This window comes from Brienomyrus brachyistius, chromosome 6, assembly GCF_023856365.1.
Source record: "Brienomyrus brachyistius isolate T26 chromosome 6, BBRACH_0.4, whole genome shotgun sequence".
Lineage (NCBI taxonomy): Eukaryota > Metazoa > Chordata > Actinopteri > Osteoglossiformes > Mormyridae > Brienomyrus > Brienomyrus brachyistius.
In genome coordinates this window covers 17,129,778-17,153,116 of record NC_064538.1, presented here as the reverse complement: position 1 = coordinate 17,153,116, position 23,339 = coordinate 17,129,778, and the positions used below count along the sequence as shown (strand labels likewise).

Genomic DNA, 23,339 nt, shown 5'->3' with positions numbered 1-23,339 from the left:
TACAGAGGGGCAACCTTATCATTAGCGAATAATATGTATTGAACTGGGGAGTGACAGGGGAGAGGGCACTCCAGGGACCAATCAGCTTTCAGCTGGGCCAGTGTCCCTTTGGCCCCGCCCCTGTAAGGACCCCTGCAACTGAAAGGGGATCATTTGAAATTTGCATTTCATCCAACAAACTAATTTATGTTGGTTCAGCAGGTCGATGTGACACTAAATACAATGTGAGTTATACACCAGCTTTTCAGCAAAGTTGTAGCCTCACTTTAAGAGAACATCCATCCATCCATCCATCCAACTTATCCACTGCAGGGACGTGAGGTGTTGCAGGGTGTATATTCATAAATCCATATTCTTAAACCAGCACAGGGACCCTAATTACTATTTAAGTTAACCCACATTGTTATTGAATGTATTCAAAATAACTACACGATAGGTAGGATAACTGGTAGTGTCTTAATTGCAAAAAAAAACTTTTGTGAAACCTATTAATTTCATGAAATAATGACTTAATATCACAAACAAATTATTAAACATGAAGAAATCATGACATACTTTTTTAAAATGAAGACTACTTGATAAGTAGTGCACACTAATTCCTAGTAGTTACCCATGTAAAAAGTTGTGAACTGAAGACATAAACCAGTGTCCACTGTCCAAATCCTTAAGATTAATGGTTTAAACTGGGATTAAAACACTTCAGTTTATAAATATTCTGATTTTCTCAGCACACTTTCCACAAGCAAATCCATATTCTATTTTTCAGCAAATCAGCATCTAACTCATGATTTTATAACAAGCCCCAAAACTGTGTAAATTTGATAGTCAAAAACCAAAACATGGGGCTAGGAACAAATGCACAGTGTTTCTTTTTGCCTCTCTATTTTAATTTAAAAAACCATCCATCTTTGTCAGGGTCGTAGAACTATCCAGCACAATTTACCCCACTTCCCATGCACAGTAATATGTTCGATTTGCTCACAGTATCCCTCCTTCACCCCATCTGCTCATGCATTCCTCTTCTTGGAATAGAAAACCGACCTCCATCTGTCCAAATGGCCAAACAAATCCCGCTGGACTCTACGGGAAAGATCAATTTTGCCACATTCCGAGCACAGTGCTCAAGACATTCATTTAAAAGGCACATTATCTCAGATTTACTGGGCGGTAATTCGGAGAAAAACGGTAAACGGGTAAAATATGCTGTTAGAATATAAAAACATACCGTAATAATAAAACGGTGCGAAAACGTTTGTTCCTTTTATGAGCATCATGGACATTTATTGCCGCGGGGAACACGAACCACTCCCCATCTACAGTACAACGGCAACGCAACTGATGGAAACAGAATATATTTGCAAAATATAATGTTTTACACAGAAATTCAATATTTGCCGCAATAAAACGTCTATTGGAGTGTAAAAACGAGAGAGCTTATATATAACTAGTCGTTAAATATCCCAATAAAATGAAGAGATTTGAATGTTTTTTTTTTTTCAATTGCAAGACATTTTAAAGGGCACTTTGGTCCGATAAAGCCATTTTGCTCGATCAGGCCATTGAGTTGCACTGAGAGGTTGGCGGTGCCTCCTCCCTCTGCAGGATCTACGTTACGATGACGGAGCCAGGTGATCGACCATCCGTCAGACCCACAGCGGCTCCGTACGGGATGCGGAGCGGGCGGGGTCGCTTTTAGCAGTACTGCCTGCTTTTTCTCGCTGTGCAATGTGAATTATGCTGTAGATCAGACATCAGTGAACCATAGTGCCTATTCGGAAACGCTGAATACATGTTATAATTAGCAAAAGGCGGACGGAGCGTCGGTCTCCTGCAGTATGGATTAGTCCTCTGTCGTCGCGGAGCATCACAAAAATCATCAGTTTTGAAGATACATACGGACGGATTTTTTCCAATTTTCGGGAGGATTCAATGCCTGGAGAAATAGCGCGGATAAGGTATTTGAGATTTTATTGACAGGTTGGACGCAGGCTTGTTATACACACATATAAAATACATACGAGCGTCTGCGGTTAATTGGTCCTGTACTCGCCGTAATCATGGCATGGCCCTGTATCTCCAGGGCTTGCTGCATGGCCCGCTTCTGGAATCAGCTGGACAAAGCTGACATTGCGGTGCCTTTGGTGTTCACTAAATATTCGGACGTGGCCGAAATGCAGCATCTCCATGTTCAGCCCCAACAAAAACCCAGTCTCCAGGCGCGAGCGAATTCAGTCGCCATAGAAACGCAGCCCGAGCCGGAGTCGGTCGCCAAGCAGCCGACCGCAGCATCAGCTGCTGCTGCAGCGGAGGAGAGTTCAGGGGCATCTGTGATGCGCCAGGATTTCAAACCCTGGAAAGTGCGTCCCGAGCCAAGCTGCAAGCCCAAGCACGAGTATCAAGTCTCTGACACCCCCTTTAACAACGAGACACAGTACCAGAAGGATTTCAAACCATGGCCTATTGCGAAGAAAGGGGACCACCCCTGGATCCCCAAACCGATCCCCGCAGTCACCGGTCCAGAGGGCCAAGTCACTAACGGTCCCAGGCACCTCCATGCACCCACAGAGGTCGAAAGTGGAGTGGAGAAAAGTGAAATTGCAGACAAGGTGACAGAGAAGGAAATCCTGCAGAGCGAGAGGAAAAAGAAGAGAGTGTCAGAAAAAGTTTCCATTAAAAAAGTGAGCCTCCAACCAGAGGGACGGACAGGCGATGCCTTGGCAGAGGACAAAGGGAGGGCGGCTGTGGATGCATTGAACAGGCAGATCAGGCAGGAGGTAGTCACCGGAAGCTCCTACAGGTAGGGGCCATTTTCATTTGCTGTCAGGGCTAGTGCAGTTACTAGACGAATGTGACAGGACTGCTCATCAAAAATCTTAAAAAATTGTTTAACATCTGCAAAAGGTATAATTTATTCGCTTGCACATATACTCTATATGTGCTGATTTTTTTTTGTCTGTGTAACATATTAGACTTTCAGATTTTGTATGGCACAGTGGACCAGTCCCAAAATACGAGATCCTCACTACATTACATGAGGACAGACGCTGAAGAGCATCAGTCACATTAATAATTCAGTCATTATTTTAAGCTAAACTGGCGAGACTTTGATTTGGCAAAACTAACTTTACTCTACAATCCGGACCAAGATAAATAGTAAGATGGATGAATAGATGGATGGTTGGATGCAAAACAACTTTGATAATGTGTTTAATTAACTCTGTAATTTGTTTGCTGAGGTTTTGAAGAAGAGTGTTTTTGTCGCGTGTGTGTGAGGTACATTGTGTTTAATATACTATATGTATTATCATATATGCACTATATATAACTACCAATCATGAGACCTTTGTAACACATTTAAGTTGCACCAGTACTATACATTCATGGTAAGAGTTTACTCTGATACCCGCCTGTGTCTGTAAAATCTCACACATACAATGTGGATCACTGACCCCCAACATGAGGAATGATTCAGCAGATACCCAGACGATTATATGAGGTACAAGTCTCCCTTCAACTTCAGTAATGCAATGACAAAACATGACGTGCCTTAGCAATTCTACTGTCAGAAAAGTTGAATGTCAGTTCCGGTCTGAATTCATATCAGTATACTGCTCCTCGGATAAGCTTAACAATTATGACAAAGATGCAAGCTGAGTGAATCCATCAGCTATGATTCAAGGCTTTTCATGCGTCCAATGAGCAGCCAAACTTTAGCCATGTTTTTTTTTGCCACACATCCAAATAGTTTTTAAGGCTTTGGGGGGAGGGGGGGCAACAGGTTCCATCCAGCTGTCACCTACCCACGATGCACTTGGAGACTATGGGGACTAGACCAATGTGTCGTGCTCCACATGCGGAGACTGAGAAAGCAGGTCAGCTGTAGGTTAATACCTCTCAGCATTGGACACCTGGCACAGGGCTTCTGTGCAGATGGTGCAGATTGGGGTGCATGAGCGTGTGGGGGGGGGGGGGGGGACAGCCCCAGCCCCCCCTCCCCCAAAACCTACAGTCTGGATAAAGGACCACGTTCCGAGGATTTCCCAAGTCCTTATACAGTAACTCATCCCCGAATAGCAAGAGACAAGCATCAGTCTCAGATTACAGGCAGTGGTGGGTACTGTCTGCCCCATGACCAGTACCAGGGCTATCAACACTGTTATTAACATCGTTTAGGTCATCGTTTCTTGTGATTATTCTGTAAGGGAAGACAGGCAGATATTTTAAAATGTTAAACAACACTGAGAAGGCATGCAGACTATTACGACATGTACTCAGTTTATTGAAATACAGACTTGGTTTTTGTGGCTGTTGAGGTCTTTTGCCCCCATGCACAGAGAAGAAAACCACAAGGAAATACCCCTACAATGGAGACAGTCTTTTATGCACCGTGAACCAGCTTACATTAAAGCGGGAGATGTGGCTCGAACATCTAGACAGAAACGAATAATGAGCCATATTGTGTGAAGGAGTCGTTATCCTTTTCCTCTTTGATAGTATATCTTCACCTTATTTGCTGTAACTAGTTCTTGAGATGTTACAGTGTCCCTGAAGCGATAATTGTTGTGCAGATGCTTCGATGTTCATCCAAGCGTGGCTTCCATCGGGAGTCGCGAGTATCTGCTGATGTATGCAAGGTTTCCCCTGCAGTTACTGCGCCAGCCCGCTCTCAGCTGTTTTTCGTCTGTGATGGCTACCTGCTTTAGGGGCCAAACACTCCCCCTGGCAATTCCTACTGCTTCACAAATACTTGTATCTTTTTCAAGAATTCTGTTTTTTTCCACAATATAGAATATATTTACTTTGATAAGTAAAGTCTCGTAGTGTCTCTTTGAGACCTTATTTAACAGTGAATCATATATAGTTTGGCTTTTGCACCAGCGTTTTGGTTGCCTGATGTGGAAACTGCTTGACGCTTAGTCTAGAAATTTTCCTAGTATAACGTACAGGCCACGTTGAACAATGCATTATGGCTTATATATGGAAAATAGCCTAATCCAAATTGGACTCTTTCATGCTGAAATGTCTCCAGATGGGCAGAGGTGCCATAAATAGGAGGGTGGGGGGGGGGGGGGGGGGGGGGAGTTAAGACAATTCCAAGGGGCCTAAAAAATTTGGAACATAATCGGATTGGTCTGGGTTGGGAATCCATTGTGACATGGGGCCCCAAAATCTGTAGCAGCGCCCCTGCAGATGGGTACAATACATGCTGATTGATGTTCCGATTGGATCTAGGCCAGCAATCGTGCCAGATGAGCTTTCGTTAAGGCCTACATCTGACACGTTCACTTATATTATGCTGTTTTCTGGTCATTGTATTAGTAAGCATCAGAACAATTCAGTGTGGCTTTATTTAAAAATGAAGTGCAAAAAAAAAATAGAAAGGATGCAGAACAAACTGATTTCTTGAGTTTATGATGGCTTTGCTATTATGTCTAAGGAATACGCTGTTTGACAGCAATGTACCGATGATAGTTATGATGTTACTACCCACTAAAAGTCCAGTCACCCTAAATGGGAAATTTATTTCATCTAATGTTCTTATTAGCTTTTGTGAAAACACAGAAATATAAATACCAAATTGACTGCACAAATAAATCGAACACAAATCGACGGTTTTACAAGTGGATATTCAGCAGAAAATGTTTTGAAATATATTAAATAAATAGCAGGTTCCTTCGCTTGGTTTTCAGTTAGACCCACTGTCGACTGCAGCTGATTTTGTTTAGGTGAAGGAAGAAGTCCAAAGGTCTGGGAAGCGATGAACTGGTTGCCCATAAAGAATGTTAAATATTTATTTTAATTTTTTTTTACTAGCAGCAAAATTACTATCAAGCCTTTGTTTTGTATCAAAAGAAACTCCTTGAACGGTCAAATCAGTCATAAAAATGTGAAATTTCCGGTGATGAGATACGTGTCATTTGTTCAGATTTTTGGTCAGAAACTCACGGTTTTTGCGACTTTTCAAGATGGGGGACCCCTGTATGAATCTTGTAGAAATTCATAAAATAATTCCTGAAATGAAAGACAGTAAAAGAAGGTGGACTGAGTCAGGACAAAGAAAAGTGGAGATTCACCCTCATAAAAAATTTATTCTGTGAAATCAATAGCTTAAAACCGCTAAAACACACTGCAAAAAGACATCTTTACATACATAGATGAAAATAGTTTTTAATAATATGTGATGCATAGTTATAGCTGTGGTTTCTGCCTCTGTAGTGTTTCTGTTAGTATTATTATTATTAGCCTTATAATATGTGTGAATTGGTGATAATTTGAAGGGTCTGTGTATGCTGTGGTGATTTAGTTCCTTCGCTTACACCGTACCACAGTTGTGATCATTAGGTTTGTTTGCTATTATGCTTTAGTTGTGCTTCCTCCCCTTCTGCAAAGCGTGGTTTTGAAATCTGCTCCCGCTCCAGTCAGTGAGCCCAAGGGAAGCTTCTCCTCCATCCTGACGGCTTGTCGTACGTCTGTCGCCTCTGCTCGTTTGTTCTGTGGATGCTGCTTTATCGTGAGAAAGGCCCCGCATGAAGATGCGTGCACCGGCGCCTCAGTCGCTCTTGTTTGCGTTGAGTGAGCAATGTGATTGTTCCAGCTAGGGTGTCTGACACATGAATAGAGCAAGCATTGTCTCGAGGAAATGCTGCATTTCTCAGGCTGAAATCACATGGTGGTTTTTCTGTCATTCTTATTTCACTGCAATTATGTTAATTGGTCCTTTAGTTCCCTGTGCTAGCAGAGAGAAAATGAAGCTCAATTTCTAATCTCAACAATTTTGTGTTGGCCATGCAGGTGAAGGGTCTGGTGTAATCCCTCTAAATCACATAATTTTTTTTACATAATTCTTCCAAACCAGGCCAGAACATGAATGATATTCTTGGGTTAGCTTGAATGTCATCCAAGGCCATTCTGGCAAAATGTTATTGAAGTAATGCAATAACATTATTTTCTCTCTTTGTCTATGCAGGTTAAACTTTATAACTATATGCATGTATATAGGGTATTCAGTGACAGATATAACTGTTTTTTAGCGGTTGTTGTTTTGTATAATTCTGGAAGTGGCGAGCTGTATATTTTGAATGATTTATTTTGACTTTGATTTGTAATGAAGTTCAGTTTCTGACTGTTGATAACTCACACACATCCATGTTTTTAAAGTAAATGCACATATTTTATTTAGTAAAATCAAAATATCACAGTACTATATCTTCGCAAACATAAAGTTGTACATAAAAGGAACCATGTAGGTTATCAAAATCACAGCAACAACACAGTAATCAGTAAAATATATCACAGACCCAGAAATTTTGTCACTACGTGTCTTACTCTCTTTGGCGCAGCTTCACTGCAGTCTTGCCTTAACTCTAATTTACCTGCATTAAGCAGCGATTGGTACATTATTAGTTTTCTTTGCTTGTAACCAGAATATGATGTACAAAAAAAACACGATTTAGCTGCATTTAAGTAAGCAAAAGAGCCTTTACCAGGTAGCGAAAATCCTGTACATACTGTCCTCCATGTGAAAACTAAGGGAAAACATTCTTCATTCCTGTGAAGAATAACCAGTCAGGGTAAGACTTCAAAATGAAGACCAAATCAGGAAAGGCTCACGAACAAAGATTGAACCAATCGGAGCTCACTGATGTAGGCAACACATTTTTTTCATTTATGAGCGTCTGCACTGATGCATTGATAGAAAGATCAGTTGATGGACAGCGTTCAAAATTTTCTCTGCTTCTGAGAGAAAAATACCTGTGGTACTGTGGACGGAAGGCTAAATCAGAAGAAAACTTTTGCGTTTCTAAACGAAAACGTATTAGTGCAAACGTAGCCTTAGGTCCTCTGCAGTTTGCCCATGCCGTGTGTTTCTCTCAATGTCAGCACAGCCTACATGCACTGCACACAGCATAGCTGCATGTGACTCAGTCTAACTTAGTGGGTTTGTTGTGGGAAGTGAGTAACAGGTGTTATGTACTCCCAGCTGATATCAATGTGGTGAATAAAGGGGGAGAAGCCCCCCTCCTTTATCGAACACGGTCATCTGTTATTCATACTGGAGCCGGGTCAGAAAGTTACTGCTAATATTGCTAGGCTGCCCGGGGATGGATTAGTGGGCAGACTTTACAGCTTTGTTCCCATTCCCACCAAACGACGTCATAATGGGAAAATAGAGATATATAAGTGTGTGTGTGAATAAGGAATAAGAGAGGGAGGAGAGACATGCGCCGCTGCCCCCACCAAGAGCGCCTACAAAAGGACTATGTAATGTAACTTATTAGTGTTTGTTAACCAGCAAAATTCCATAACCCATGCACAGGAGGTGGGGGTGAGAACTGGGTTTCCCGAGCGAGTTACCAAGGTGTTGGATTGTAATACAATTGATTGATTGAATAGACATCTTTTTTGCCGCGTCGGCAAACATTTTGGAATGGCAGTCGGCCTCTGAGAAACGTTACCAGCGGAAACAGTGTATTTTAATTAGGGATACTTTTAGGCCAGTGATTCTCAACCCATGGGTTGCAGCCAACATTTGGGACACAGCAAGTTCTGAAAGGGTTGTGAAGCAGAGTTGGAAATGTAAGGATTTTAAAACCAGCAAGCTTATATGCTGATCCATGATCAGATTTCCCAGCTCAAATCCTCGAATTAACCTCTATAAACAGGTCCTGGGATTGCAAATGCGCAAAATTAGTGAACACTCAGCCAATCCAAGAAGCCAAACCACAGATGCTTAATTTAAAACTCACTGGCACATCCAATCAGATTTGTGCGATAGGCATTGATTGGTGTAAATTGTAGAGTGCAGTGTGTGCTTGATCATATCGTTAATTCAAACCTATACATGGTTTGGGTTGTGACTGTGCTGGCACAGTGAGAATTGGGTTGCAGTGCAAAAAACGAGAACCACTGATTTAGGCTATGTGTGAACTATTTTATTTATTAAAATGTAGCCATTCACTCAGGGCCAGTCTTAAACCTTCACCTAAATGTAGACAGGGAATCAGCGAATCACGTGCCTGCAGCTGAATATGTACGAGACACAGACGGGGTCAGTAGCAGTGTGCTGTGGTTGCTGTGTGGTTCACTGGTTTAGCCACTGTGCCTATGATCGGATGGTCATTGGGTTGAAACCTGTGTTTGGCAGAGTAGCTCTCCTGGGGTGCTGGGCTGACCTTGTCTTTCCACGTCTGTTTATGTGTGTATGCCTTAAAGAAAATGGAGAGTAAGATGGGACATGTGACAAGAGATGTTACACTGTACTTGTGCAAATCAAAAGCTTCATCTTAAGAGCAGAGTCTATAAAGGAACAACTTCCTTTATCCTCGAAGCACTTCTGCAAGCTAATAAAATGGTTCACATCCAATACAGTCTGACTTCTGAGTGTATGTATTGCTTTGTATAGAAATGTCATATACAGTGACATAGGGTATAAGTAAAAAGTATAGACCGTAAATTACATTTATACTAATGTATTGCATTTTTATGTGCGCTGTGTTGTCTTGATGTTGCAGTACTGCACTGTCCCATGTTGCCCCACCGCCCTGCCCCCCACCCCTCTTCCAACAACACTGTGTTATACTAGGGGAGACTGTAGCACAAGATTCTCATTGTATTCCCTGAATACACGTGACAATAAAACTGGAAACCAGCCTGTTTTCACTATGAGGAGAAGATGAAGGTGTTTCCTACACAAAACGCTCATTGTTCCGAAAGCTACGGAATTGTACTAACATCGATTATCAGTCTAATTCACTTCGTGATTCTATTTATCTTCTGGTTGTCTGACCTTTAGTTGTTCTTTGTAATAGAAGCCTCACATTGAGCCAAGTTACAGGAAATTGAGTCTAATGGGATGTCCTTTAGTGATTTGTGTGTTCACTCACCCCTGAATTCTGAGTGAAATGGTACATTCCACTTTGGTCCTGGTTATGCAACAGTAACAATAATCTGGGAGCGGAGCTCATCAGAGCTCTGAAATGTTCCAGCCAGCCATTTCCATAACGAATCCTTTTCTGTGGAATTTTATGTGGTGTTGTAGATGCTTGTGAAGGTCGCAACGGACCCCTGGTAGATCAAGTCTTTAAGGAAAAGTGCATCTTAGGGCATATTCTGTTTGCTTTGCATTTTCAGTCTTTTTATAGTTTTGAGAGCTTGCAACTGAAAAAGCATAGTAATTAGTAATTATTCAAATGTATGTAAAGTGTAATTAGGGTTCCTCTGAGCCAGGCTGGAGATGGGTGGGAATTAACACAGTCCCGTCGCTCATTTTAACATGTGTGTAACTAACACTAAAGGTGGCATATATATGTGTATGATGAGCTGTGCTTATGTGCTGTGCTCTAGCTAACTGCCGGACTTTGGTCAAATTATATAACACCAGTGTAATACCAGCATTAATCCCCCTCCCCTCCGTAGCATTCACATGTACCACAAGCTCACAGTCAGCAGGGGGCGTGGCAGTTAAAGACAGGCACTCGTAATATGAAGGTCGCCAGTTTGACTGTTGAGATCTTCAGAAGGGAATTCAACCTTCATTCCTCCAACAGGAGTTCCCCCCGCATTAAATGGATACATTTCCATATAAAGGCATTAATTAGCAAACTATAAATAGTACATGTTGTGAATTGCTTGTAAATATGTGCATATTTCTCACTCTTAACTTGTTCTGTAAAATTATGATATGCATAAAGTTTTATATCAATGCTTTCACATTTTGAGTTTTGTCACATGCACAAGCATATGCTGTACTACTGTGTAGTGAAATGCTTCTCCACCTGCTTTATGGATTGTGCTGAAGGAACTATGTGATACAAAAGAAAACAAAATAAAAAGAAGAATAAAATAAGAGCAATAAAAGTATCAATCAAAATAAAATGCAAAAGAATCTGTATAAATAAAAACAGACACTAAAAACGCCCCATTTACGTGTGATGCCAGACAGCGGCGAAGTCGGCCAGGTCTGGGTTTCAGGAAGGTAAGCTTGTGCTTTCGTTTAGGTTTTAGACTTGTGACATATAACAGGATTAGACAGCATAACACAAAGCAAAGGCACTCAGAAAGCATCAAAAATAGGCATATTCTGTAACTAGGGACTGCTAGGTGCTTGTTTATGGAATATATATAAAATTAATAAATGAAATTGCTTAAATGGGTAATATGGCAGTGAAGTGCAATGTGCACAGTATCGCAGTTTCCTTGCTCTCCCTGACAGCCTGCAGTTAGGCTCTGCCTATGACAGGGCCTGCTCCGTATTACATTATTCAGGTGGTCCCCTCACTCTGTTCTGCGGTCTCCTGGGTCATTTCCTTTCGTTAATGGAAAATCGGTTAAAACCAGTCTGTGTTTCTAAGTTGTAGCAGGATGATTGATCACAGAGCCAATATTGACATCTATTCTCTTGTTGTGTCGCAAGACCTTATTTGAACTTATAGAACTTGGATTGTCTTGGCTCTCTACCCCCAAAAAAGCTAAGTTTTATCCCTTCAAACTAGAAAATATTTTATCACTTTTTTATAGTAGGCTTTTCTTGGGAAGTTCATCCTAAATGTTTTTCAGCAATGCCTTCTGTCTAACCATGTAATAACATGTGATGGTACATATCAACTTCCTGTACACACAAGACTGCTGGCTCCTGCATAAACACTGACTCCATTCACATTTGAAGAGAGCATTCAATGAGTTTTCTTACCTAGGAAGGTTTATCTAAAACTTGCTATTTGATCTGACATGGGAGAGGCAAGGCCATGAAAAGGAGATTGCCGAAAATGACTTAAATGAGCATGGAAATTCCTTTGCCAGTTTGGTATAAATTATGCAGATTGTAAATATAGGCATTCTGGGAAGTGCTATCATTGCTGATACCAACAAAATAGTGTTTTTTTAGAAAGATTTTTTTCTAATGCTTTGCGGAACTTTTTATCTGATGCTATTTTAAGTGCTTAGGTGTCTGTGTACACCAGGGTACTGCTGGGGAGATGAATTAATAATAGGTTTAGAGCCCCCCACAAGCATGTATGCCCTCGTCCCCCTCCCCCCGTAGACAATGCTCTCAGCCCCATCTAAAACAGACTTAAGTTCTAAATCGATAAGATGTGGTGTGCAAGTCCTCACCAGCAGAGTGATACACGGTGCCTTCACACAGTAATCAACAAATTGCAAACAAGAGAGGCTGCAGCAGCTAATGATTTACAACCAAACTACTGTTATTCTAGATATTTAGTTCATATCTGTAAATTATATTGATATTTCTTCAATGCACTGGTATCATCCAGGTTAAACTATGGCCTTGTGCACTGTACTGCTTGGGATGGGTTCTACGCGCTCCCCCACGACCCCAACCAGGATAAGCACTTGGAAAATGGATGTTGACGTTTGAGGGAATACTTGTATGATTAAAAACTTGTGCTGGTGGTACAAGTTGATCATCGGGGCTTACAAGATGTTAGTTTTTTGACGTAGCCTGCGTGGCTGTTTATCATTTTTTGGTGCAGGAACGAATTCAAAGCCTACACAGACGTCAAGCCAGTCAAGGCCATTCGAGCTAAGTCCCAGTACCAACCGCCTGATGAGAAGACCAGCCTGGAGACCAGCTATAGTGCTACCTACAGGGGTGAGCAAGGCCTCTACCAGTCATCAGACAACAAGGCCATGGACCGCAGGAGGATACGTAGTCTGTACAGTGAACCCTACAGGGAGCCCAGTAAGGTAAGAGAGGCCATGATTTTGGTGCTACCGTTTCTGCTAGTTTGAACCCAGGATAATGTTTCCCAATGCAATTCTCAGGGACCCAAGACAATCCACATTTTTGCTCCCATGCAGCTCCAACACACCTCTATCAGGTATTCTGTGTTCCTCATTGTTTGGCTCAGGTGTGCTGGGAGCTAGGAGGGAGCAAAAACATGGACTGTCTGGGCATCCCTGAGGACTGGCATTAGAAATGCTGGCCTAAAGCACTCAAAATGTTACTGTTCTGTACTCTGGAAACCAAAATTCCTATTCACTCACAGATTGTACAGGTAGAACACTATGAAAGTTCAAAAGCACATTGATCTTGATCCTATTCACTGCCTGAACCTCCTCTAATATAAAAACAATTGTTATTTTTTTCTTAGCTAATGCTTCTACCCAAAAGTCCCTTGTGGTTTTGCTCATTGATACTGCTGGATACTTTTCTGAACAGCTGAGTTGCCCCAGGAACTCAAGACCCTCTTGGGACTTAAACCGGCAACCTTCAGAATGTAATTCAATATTAATGCATGGTTCCTGCCTATTTTCCTCAGAACATACATGGAATCGCCAGTCACAGGTAGTGACTAAAAATATATTCCTCATCCTGACTAAATTGATATTACATGCTGTGAAGTTCATTTCGTATTAATCACAGAGATAAACTGAGAGTGTTAGTACTGTAGGTGAAATATTACTCTTGTGGCTTTTTGAAAGGCAGTTTGGAAAAATTTAGCTATATAAAAAAAATGCTATGAGATAACTTGTGAATCCTAATGCTGACCGTATTTTCAGTTTTTTTTAAACAACCCCATCAAAATGAAGATCGTTCCCACCATGCAGGCATACAACAGATGTGTACGCATCACCTGAAATTGAATAGTCATGACTATCACCCGAGGGCAGCAAAACTGTCTGTTCTCACTTTTTTACAATCCGAACCGAAATGCTTGGATATGTTGCCGTGATCCTCATTTCACTGCAGTCTGAGTTGTCCTGTGACTTTCACTTGGACTTTCATTGGTGTTTGTGGTATGAATCTGTTAATGGCTCTAATGGGACATTTGTTGACGTAGCTATATTTAAGTTGTGCTGGGACAGCATAATGTACTACAATGCTCACTCAGCTACAGTGTAATTTAGTCATGGATATGGAAATACGTAAATATGCATAGTTCTTACATTTGGTTAGCAAATGTTCTGCGTAAGTAATCTAAATTCAAGGAAACTCTACTGTCGTCAGCCCGAACACTGCACTGGTCTTCGCAAATATATTGGAAAAACTAATCATGGAATATTTCACCGGATGGTATTCCAGGACAGATTTGAATGGCAGGGCTTTAACCAGGACTCTGGATACACAGAGCAGATTTAAAAACATGTGACAGAGCAAGAAACCAAAGACCAGACCGAATGCAAGTCTGGCTGGTAACAGTAATAAAGATAAATCTGTTATACCATGGGTAATGGCTAGTGATTAATACCATCTGTTTGTATGAAGTAAATGCTGTCAGAGCTATGAAAACTGTTTCCTATTCCAATTAGGAAATAACTGTCAGACACAAATGCAGATAATCTGCAGAATTTATCATCCATAAATGTGTTTTGCTTGTGTCCTCTTTGTTAAATGCTGGTTTAATCCACTTACTAATACCTCATCAGCTTGTATTATCCGACTGGCGTTAATATTTAAGTCTAGCTTCTTCTACATCAACTTGAGGAGTCCTGTCATGTTGGATTTGCATCATATGTTAAAACACACACAGCAACACCAAAAGAGTTTAACAATGAATTCCAAATGTATAAGATATAAATTTCCCTTTCCTCTTCCAGTTTTCTCCATTGATTATTTGCTAAAATGTTTTACTAAAAAAAAAGTGTAATGTTTTGTATTGGTGACAGTCAGTCCACTATTTGGTTTCTACATCATCTGGTATAAGCACATATATGCATATTTTCAGTTTCCCTACCAGACATTAAAACATTACACCTCTGTCAAACTGTGTTACAAATAATCGGCAAGAAATGTTCAAAGATGTAGCTAATAATTCAGATGTCACAGTACATTCTAGTTCTCAATCATCAGCAAAAGAGAGAAATGTGTTGCATTATACAAAGACTTTATGAATGGGCTGGGGTCTGTAGATGGATGAACATATCAATGTATGATATTAAAATAAGGTTTGGGGCTTCATTTTTAAAAAAATAAATTGCCTACTTTGTCACTGTCAGTTGATTAGTCAGCAAGATAAATCAGCAAAACCTTTAGAGGGATTCTCATGCTTTGATTTTTAAAACTGCTTTTATAATTATGATAATTAAAGTGTCCGTGGCGCTCCTCCCAAAATCCCCCCCCCCCCCCCCCCCCCACTCCCGTCAGGTGGAGAAGCCTATCCCTCCACCACGGAAGCCGAAAAAGACAACGGCAGGTGGCGTGAAGCCAGTGAAGAAGGTCAAGGAGAAGCAGGCGGCGTCAGGCGTGCGGGCAACCAAAAAGCGGGCATCGGAGAATGAGCCGGAGACCAAACCGGAGGAAGGGGGCAAGGAGAAAAGTAAAGAGATGAACAACAAACTGGCTGAAGCGAAAGAGTAAAATCACTGAACTTTTATTTTTCTTTCTTGGGGAAACGAAGGCTGCAAAATTGATTAGAGGGTTCTCATCGCTTTGTCCAGTGTCTTGGTCCCTTTGTCTCTCTTTCCCCTACCCCCTTCTGTCCCTTTGCCGCATCTTGGATTGATGAGTATGTATCGATAAACGTTACAGCTAAATGTTCATGACCACATATCCCCGAAGGTGTAATGAGGGGCTCTATATGTCCGCCATGACACCAGCTCGCTCCTGTACCCATCACAGCCTCTATCATTACACCCATGGCTTGCGGCCGCTCTTTTAGCCTGCAGACCATCCTGCCGTGAGAGTCTTGTTGCATGGAGCTAAAGAGAAACCAATCTGCTACTGTGCCTCTGCTCAGATTGGTTTTGTTGTGCTTATCAAGGTTTGCAGTAAAGCTAAACCAACACTGCAGCCAACTTGGCTCGTTCTATTATTGTATATCTGTGATTGGTCAACCATGTGGTTAACAACAGTGGAAAAACCTTGATAGCTCATTATCCAAGACCACAGTTACCCAATTCCAGTCCTGGAGGGCCAGAATCCAACACAGTTTGCAGATTTCCCTGCTCAAATACATCTTAGTCAGCGAATTACTCGGTTAGTATGTGTGTTTTATAAATCCACAAACTGTGTTGGATACTGGCCCACCAGGACCGGAATTGGGGAACCTTGTCTTAGACCATACTGAACTCAGTTTGGTTGTATGGCCTGAATCGCATCTGCTGAACAGCTTGTACTTGAGGGAGGTGGGGGTCATCGCTGAAAAGTATGTGGAGCTGTTTGAGAAGAATGTCCACCATTAAATTGTCAGGTATAGATGCGAAGTACTCAAATGACATTTAGCCAAACATCCGTTCCATAGCTACCCCTGGCAGGACACATGCTTAATTAACTTTTCTGAAGGTCGCTCTTGTGGTTAGATGTAATTGCGGATATCTGGTTTCATCAATTTGGTTGCTAGGGAAACAATGGAGACTCAGTAATGCGATTACCTCTGGATGATGATGGCAAAGTCAGCCAGTAGATGCTGATGTGAGCATGACTCGAAATTCAAGAGTGCTTTGCAGTTAGGATGGGTATAATAAAATATGTTGTAATATATGCACAGCTTAATCCATTTTTCATCTCCAAGCTCAAAATTTTTAGAAAAATTTCAGTAGGTAGACAAATTAGATCTCAGTTAGATGTTGGTTGATGGTAGGAAACCATGTCATGAGCAGAAGACATTGGAAGGAGAGATTGTGTTTGGTTCTTATCTGAGTGTGACTCGAGTCTCCCCTTTTGAAGGGAGGGTCTCTCAAGGTTGGCTTTCACCAACTAGATCACGTGAGCGTCCCATGGGACATGATGAGACAGGCAGATGGAGCACTGTGCCATGAGAAATCAGGTTAATAAGGCTGGAAGCTCTCGAGTTGTACAGATTTACTTTTGTTATGCATAATTTATTATTATTATTTTTTGTTCAGACTGTGAATTGATTTTCTTAATGCTTTGTGTTACACTATACCAAGACCAGTGAAGGTATTGTAAGGTGGTAAGTTTATTTTTACCAGTATGGTATGAATCTTTCCTTTGTTTTCTCTGTTTAATCACTTTTTTTTATTTTCGCATGCTTCTGTGTTTTGCTAGCTACTTGTGTCGAAGTGGTCAGAGCCTTCTTAATCTTTGTTGGAACTGCATGTGCAATGAGATGGCGTTTCAATTTCACCCCTATAAGAAGAGAAAGACACGTAAATTCTGGCTTACTAACGAGATTCAGTGGCACACAGTTGTACTTTAATACTTGTTGTACACACAGCTAATTTGGTGTCCTTCACGATGCTCTGTATAAGATAGTTATAGCTGTTGAAATTACATTAATTGTAGGGCTTATGTGTATATTTATGATGTCCTATGTATGGGGAGAAAATCTGTAACAGAAGAGCAGATCAAGTGTAGTGAAGTTACAGTATGGTTAAAGTCCTCTTAAGATTGCCTACATTTGTACAGTCGACTCTTACTTTGCTAAAGGCCATTAGAGGCCGGTCAGTTTAAGAAACAGCTGTTTAAGTAAAAAGCCTTTATCATGGACCTGAAACACGATTGGACAGAACAGCAGAATTATCTGTGAAGAGCCTATTGTGTTCTAGTTGCTTGGAAACCCCGGTTCCACCTCCTTGTCCCTTAATCCCATCCGCTTCGGTAGGCAGCCTCTCCATGCTGAGTTCAGGAGTGTGTGTCTCATTGTCTGTCATATATCCGAACCCTCCCAGCCATGCTGTGTGCCCCCTCCCCCCCGACTGGGCAGGGCATGGACCCCCCCGGGAGGGCGAGGGCCGCCTCATTAGCATTTTTGCAGCCTTGAGCTTGCCGCGTATCACCGGGCTGGCGGGCCCACCGCGCTCCGCATACCTGAGCGGCTGTCTCCAGACCGTGCTTCCGGCCTGAGGATGATCAAACACAAAGGAGGGGGGGTGGGGGGTTGGGAGAAGAAGAAAAAAAAAAAAAAAAACGACAAAAAGTCATGTAATCCAGATACACTTACTGTGACGTGCTTGTGTTATCTGCTTGCTCGTATTTATTGGAATTATTAAATAAATGCAAACGCAGAACAAAGACTGTCTTTGTTATTTTTTTAAGGAGGGGTAATAAAATAGGCAGGTAACTTCTATGCTTCATGCCTGGTGGGGAGTATAATCTCCTGGTCTTCTACGCTGGGAAGTCCACATGGAAGAGAACATCTAGAATGGTCTGCTGGCAGAACATTCTGGCATACGTCCTTACGCCCTTTGGAAGTGTTCATATTGTTTCTCAGTGAGAGCAGGGAAATATATTGTTTGCACTGTGTTAAATATATTTCATGTTTTTACTGGAGAGCGATGCAATATGAACATTAAAGGAGGCTTGGGGGTCGATTCCAGAATTCAGTGCTTTGTGCTATAATATCAAGATTATTAAAATTATATGGGCACTCATGGAGAGCTACATCTGCTACATGCAAATTTACTGAATTCACCATAATTTATCACATGCTGCACAATGTTGGGGGAAATCTAAAACGCAGAATCTAGGTCAATGCACTGGTCAGGCGACTGTTGAGGTTAACTCATTTCCATAACCTGATGCACTTCCAGGATTTCACTTTCTAGACATCTTCTACGTCTGTGATGCAACTGTTTTGACCTTTGGTTCTTGTCAATTCTACTGCATAAATTGGCATCTGACTGTTTCACCTATTTGATTTGATTTCTTCATTTTTTTTGCACAATGCAGTGAGAATCGACCTTTCTTTAATGAGTGACGTTCTGATTCGTTTGAAGGTTTGTGCTAAAACAGTACCACTACATACAGCTCTGTCAGCCAATCCAAGATATTGTTTGGGTTCAGACGCTAAGCCAGCATCTATGGCGTTGTACCCTAGCCAAAGCAAGGTAATCACAGCCTCCAGGCTCGCGCCACATTTGACCTTCCCGTTATGTGCAATGTCACGTCTATGAGTGTGTGTGTCCATCTTACGCCCAAACGCATACATATACAAAGAGGAACATCTCGCAGATGCATTGGCGTTATGTAATTCTCTTCCATATGGAAACTGAAGGGAGGTGAATGGCAGTTTTGGCACTTGCTATACATACATGAAGAATCCCTCTCTCTAATGAGGCATGGGATTGAACTTATGTTGGATTTAGTTACTGCAGCAGTCGACATGGATGCGGGTGGGTGGGTTTGCTATAGGACCTCACTGGAACACTAGCACTGCTGTAGTGTAACTCCCGCTGCCTAGCTGCGCTCCCAGCGTGTGCGTGTGTGTGTAATTCAGAGATTATGCCTTTCATTACTGTAGCAATCTAACAGGAATATGCAGCATGGATGTATAATCGTATTTCTTTTTTTTTGGGACAGGTTTGTTAAGTAAAATCTGTCTGAACTTCAAACATCCCAGGGAATTATAAATCTTTTTTCTTTTAAACTAATTGTCATCTGTTCAATTATATATTAACGAGCCACATACCATTTTATGGCCCATTGTACTGCATAAATGCAGATTGTGAATGTAATCTGAAAATGACACTGATTCATTTAAAACACCAAAGGGAGGAATAAGGTGGTGTGTGAAACCGATCGAAGCAGACTCGGAAAACATAATGTAACAGCGACAACAGTTTGGGGAAGGGGACTAGTAAGTAGTGGGTATTTCTTGTTTATGGTGACTTACCTTCACTCACATTACTAATTTCAGGTTAAATTCACCTGCATTTAAATTTGGTTGTGTTGTCTTGAACACCTTGTGCCTGTTGAATACTGTCAGCTACAGTACTTACAGCTACAGCCAGACTTAATTCTGAGGATTTACGACTTAAAATAAGACTGTGAATATTTCTTCATTTAGATCAGTGTTTCTCAGCCCAGTCCTCGAGGACCCCCAGACAGTCCACGTTTTTGCTCCCTCCCAGCTTCTAGCACACCTGTGGCCCAGATATTTGGTGTTTTTGATTTCTTGTTTGTTTGGTTCAGGTGTGCAACAAGCTGGGAAGGAACTAAAACGTGGACTGTCTGGGGGTCCTCGAGGAATGGGTTGAGATACACTTTTTTTCTGATTCCATCCATGTTTGATCTATCAACCAGGTTTACATTCCCATGCAGGCATATTTAAAAAAAATAACAATATGACTGGATTTGAATATGTCTGAGCAAGACGGCATGGCTTCGGTGCATGGCCATGAGGGACACCGTTTCAGGACACCAAGCAGAAGAAGATAAGCCACAGGGTGTTCAACACGGACCGCCGTGCTGTGTATGGTACCATGCAGTGATGAGAAGATGCTTCACCTTCTGCCTCTTTTGTCTTTTGTATTTAACTTTGTGGCTGCTTTATAGAGACCCCAAAGTTGAGGCTTGTGGATCCAGTCATCATCCCCCGAGTGCCTCTGGAGGAGAGCCAGAACAACTGGTGGAGAGAGCCGAGCCACGCCGGGGGGGTGGAGTCGTGCGCTTTGCACCTGACGTGAAATAGACATGCTGCGGAACACGCCACGGAACATGCCGGCGTCCTGCCCCCGGCCGCTAACGGGCGACCGGTTCCACTGCGGGCCTGGAACACGAGAGAAGTGGCTTGTAAATATGTCTGCATACAGAGGCGCTCCTCAAGGGGGGGGGGGGGGGCTGACAGACTGAGATCTGTGAAAAGGGATGCGGTCAAAGCCACGTACGCATGCTTCAGCAGGATTAGGAAGTGGTCTAAAATCTCCACTACCAAGAGAAAAGGTGCTATGTCTCATTCATGATGCGTGTGCCCATACCAACTACATATATGCATTATATTGTTCATTTTACAAACGCTAAACCCATTAAGTGCTTCTTTAGCTATATACTGTACAGCGCGACCTGCAATTGCAAATAAATCTAGGCTGAGTATTGTACATGCTTGGGAGGTTCTTTTTTATGCTGTATCTGTTTTATGTTCTACTTCCAGCCAGGGGGCGGTATTGAGGAACTCCCTTGACTGATATCACAAAGGATGCACACACGAGCAATGGAAAAATTTAGTGGCAGCAGCTCATGTAATTATGCCTCTGTGTGACGGGAGGAAACTCAGGCAACAGCAACTGGGGCACGATTCAAAGCCCCAACCTTGGAGATGTGAGGCAATAATGTGAAAGACTGGGCCACCGCAAGAATTTTTGCTACCGGCCAACAGGGCTAGTTCAGTAAAAAATGTAATCTGACAAGCAATTTTTTTACTAGCCAACTGGATAGTGTTCAGATGATTTACACTTGCCCTTCGTCTGAATTACTCACCTCAGGCGATTGAGTCAGAACGATCCTCTCACTATGACCTCACTATTCTAAAAATAAATAATTTACATATATTTCATGTATCCATATTCACAGAAGATACCATATGATACAACTTCAATTTGTGAGTCTGATGCTTCTTACCAAGTGGGTGAAAATATTGTTTGCTGGGTTTTGTTTAGTTTTGCTTTTCAGGAAGTCTTCATTAATCTGTTTAGAAAATCCAACCAAATCGCATGCAACCTAACTGAAGGTAAATCTCTATTAGAACCTTGGGCAACACCAGCGTGGTTCCAAGCTGCAGCTGAGGAGCAGCTTCAGTAATAAATTAATCCCTGTTAGTTTGCCCTCACTTCCCTTGCAATAACATCTCTGACTGATAGTGCTTTCACATCTTCAAGCCAGCCATTTGGATGATTTACAGTCAGCGGCTCTTGACTGGTTGAAGTTCCTCGGCTCATTATGTTGTGATATTATAATTAAAACTGCTTGACTGTTGTCCATGGCTGTAACCCTTTTTGCTTTTTTTAAATGAAATACCCGAAAAAAACGATGTCAAACGCTCTAACTGTTGACTATGCCTAATTGGACTCTCCAGGGGCTGCGGAGATATGAGGTAAACTATCTGTGTTTCTTGACTCAGACAGAGACACAGCACTTACACAGTCTCCAAAAACACACCAGAGAGCCGTATAAATTTAGGATGCCTGGAAGGAGAGTAAGAGCATAAGGAGCATAAATTAACAATGAACTGAATAAACAGAGGTGTTTTTTATAGGACCTTGGTGCAGCTCAGCATTCAGGCTTTCAGCATGATAAGTGTCACCCTCACCAATTCACATGGCACAGAAGCACAGAAGGGGGGGGGGGGGTGGATCATGTGACATCAACCACCGCTGACTGAACTGTAGTTCCTAAAGTGAAACATATGTATGGTGCATGACCACTGAAATACAGGAATCATCAACTGTACACAGATATAAGTGTCTGTGGTAAAGATTGTTGGCTACGTTCTTAAATGCTTTGTCTGTAGCAAACATTGCATCTTGATCACAATGTCTGTCAAAACTGATCATTGTGTTGACCCCTGCAGAAATCTGCTGAGTATTTAAAATACTCCGAAAATGAAAATCTGGATGTTACGTTTGAATTCTACTTTGTAATTATTTACTAAAATTACCAGTTGTCATGGAGATCATTTAGCTTTATCCTGTTTATCCAGCTACTAATCTGTAAATTATTATGTGATACAAATCTTCAACAGTACGTTTATATTGTTTCCATGGAGGTATGGCATCTACTCCCAGGTTGTGTGGATGGATAGATATTTTTTAATGGGGGCCCTAATCCACACAGATGGCACTCCCAGTCCCACAAGGAACACCGTCGACAAACAGACATTTGTTGTAACATTCCATGAAGAATGTGATTTTGAAAAACTGGATATAGTACAAACAGGATATTCCGTAACATATATACAACACAGTTGGCACAATGCAGACAGGTAACATTCTCCTGGCATCTGCTAATCCCAGACTCATCCATCAGACTGCTATAGAGAAAAGCCTGATTCGCCACTCCACAGCACTTATTTCCACTGCTCCAGAATTCAGTGGCGGCATGCTTTTTTTTTTTGCATATAGTTCCTCAGCCACTGAAGCCCATTCCATGAAGTTCTTGATGCACATTTAAGGCCAGATGGATCTGCAGTTACTGCGTCAGGGCATTGATGACTTTTGTGACCTGGCTCTGTTACTTTACACGGTATGCCACTGCATGGCTGACTTTCTGTTGTTCCCAAACACTTCCACTTTGCAATAATAGCACTTTACAGTTGACCATTGAATATCTAGCAAGGAAGAAATCTCATGATTTATTGCAAAGATGGCATTCTGTGGCAGTACGACACTTGAATTCACTGAGCTGTTCAAAATGAGCCATCCTTTCACAAATGTCTGTAGACCTGACTGCATAGCTAGGTGCTTGATTTTATACACCTGTGGCAATGGGTCTGCATGAAACACCTGAACTGAACAATAAGAGGTGCGTCCCAATTCTTTTGTCTATTTAGTGTACAAAGGTTAATACAGGAAGTTTTGTGAAATATATTACATACATGTGCAAACAATAAGCACAACATATATATAAACAGTGAAAATATCTGGATATACATATACAGGTGGAAAGAAACCATTATTTTTTATTCAAACTGTACTATCCTGCT

The 23,339-nt window shown here is 41.7% G+C and overlaps 1 protein-coding gene across 2 annotated transcripts; it reads left to right on the top strand.

Moving 5' to 3' along the window:
- The first annotated feature begins 1,415 nt into the window (after positions 1–1,415).
- Positions 1,416–20,739, top strand: map6a (microtubule-associated protein 6a). Of its 2 annotated transcripts, none has more exons than XM_049018111.1 (4): positions 1,416–2,797; positions 12,492–12,705; positions 15,107–16,874; positions 20,198–20,739. In XM_049018111.1, the coding sequence occupies exons 1-3, from the start codon at positions 2,058–2,060 to the stop codon at positions 15,317–15,319; spliced, it is 1,167 nt and encodes a 388-aa protein (XP_048874068.1). In that variant the 5' UTR covers positions 1,416–2,057; the 3' UTR covers positions 15,320–16,874; positions 20,198–20,739. The 2 variants fall into 2 exon arrangements, with proteins under 2 accessions (XP_048874068.1, XP_048874067.1); XM_049018110.1 differs by having other exon boundaries at positions 15,107–18,750.
- The last annotated feature ends 2,600 nt before the right edge of the window (positions 20,740–23,339 follow it).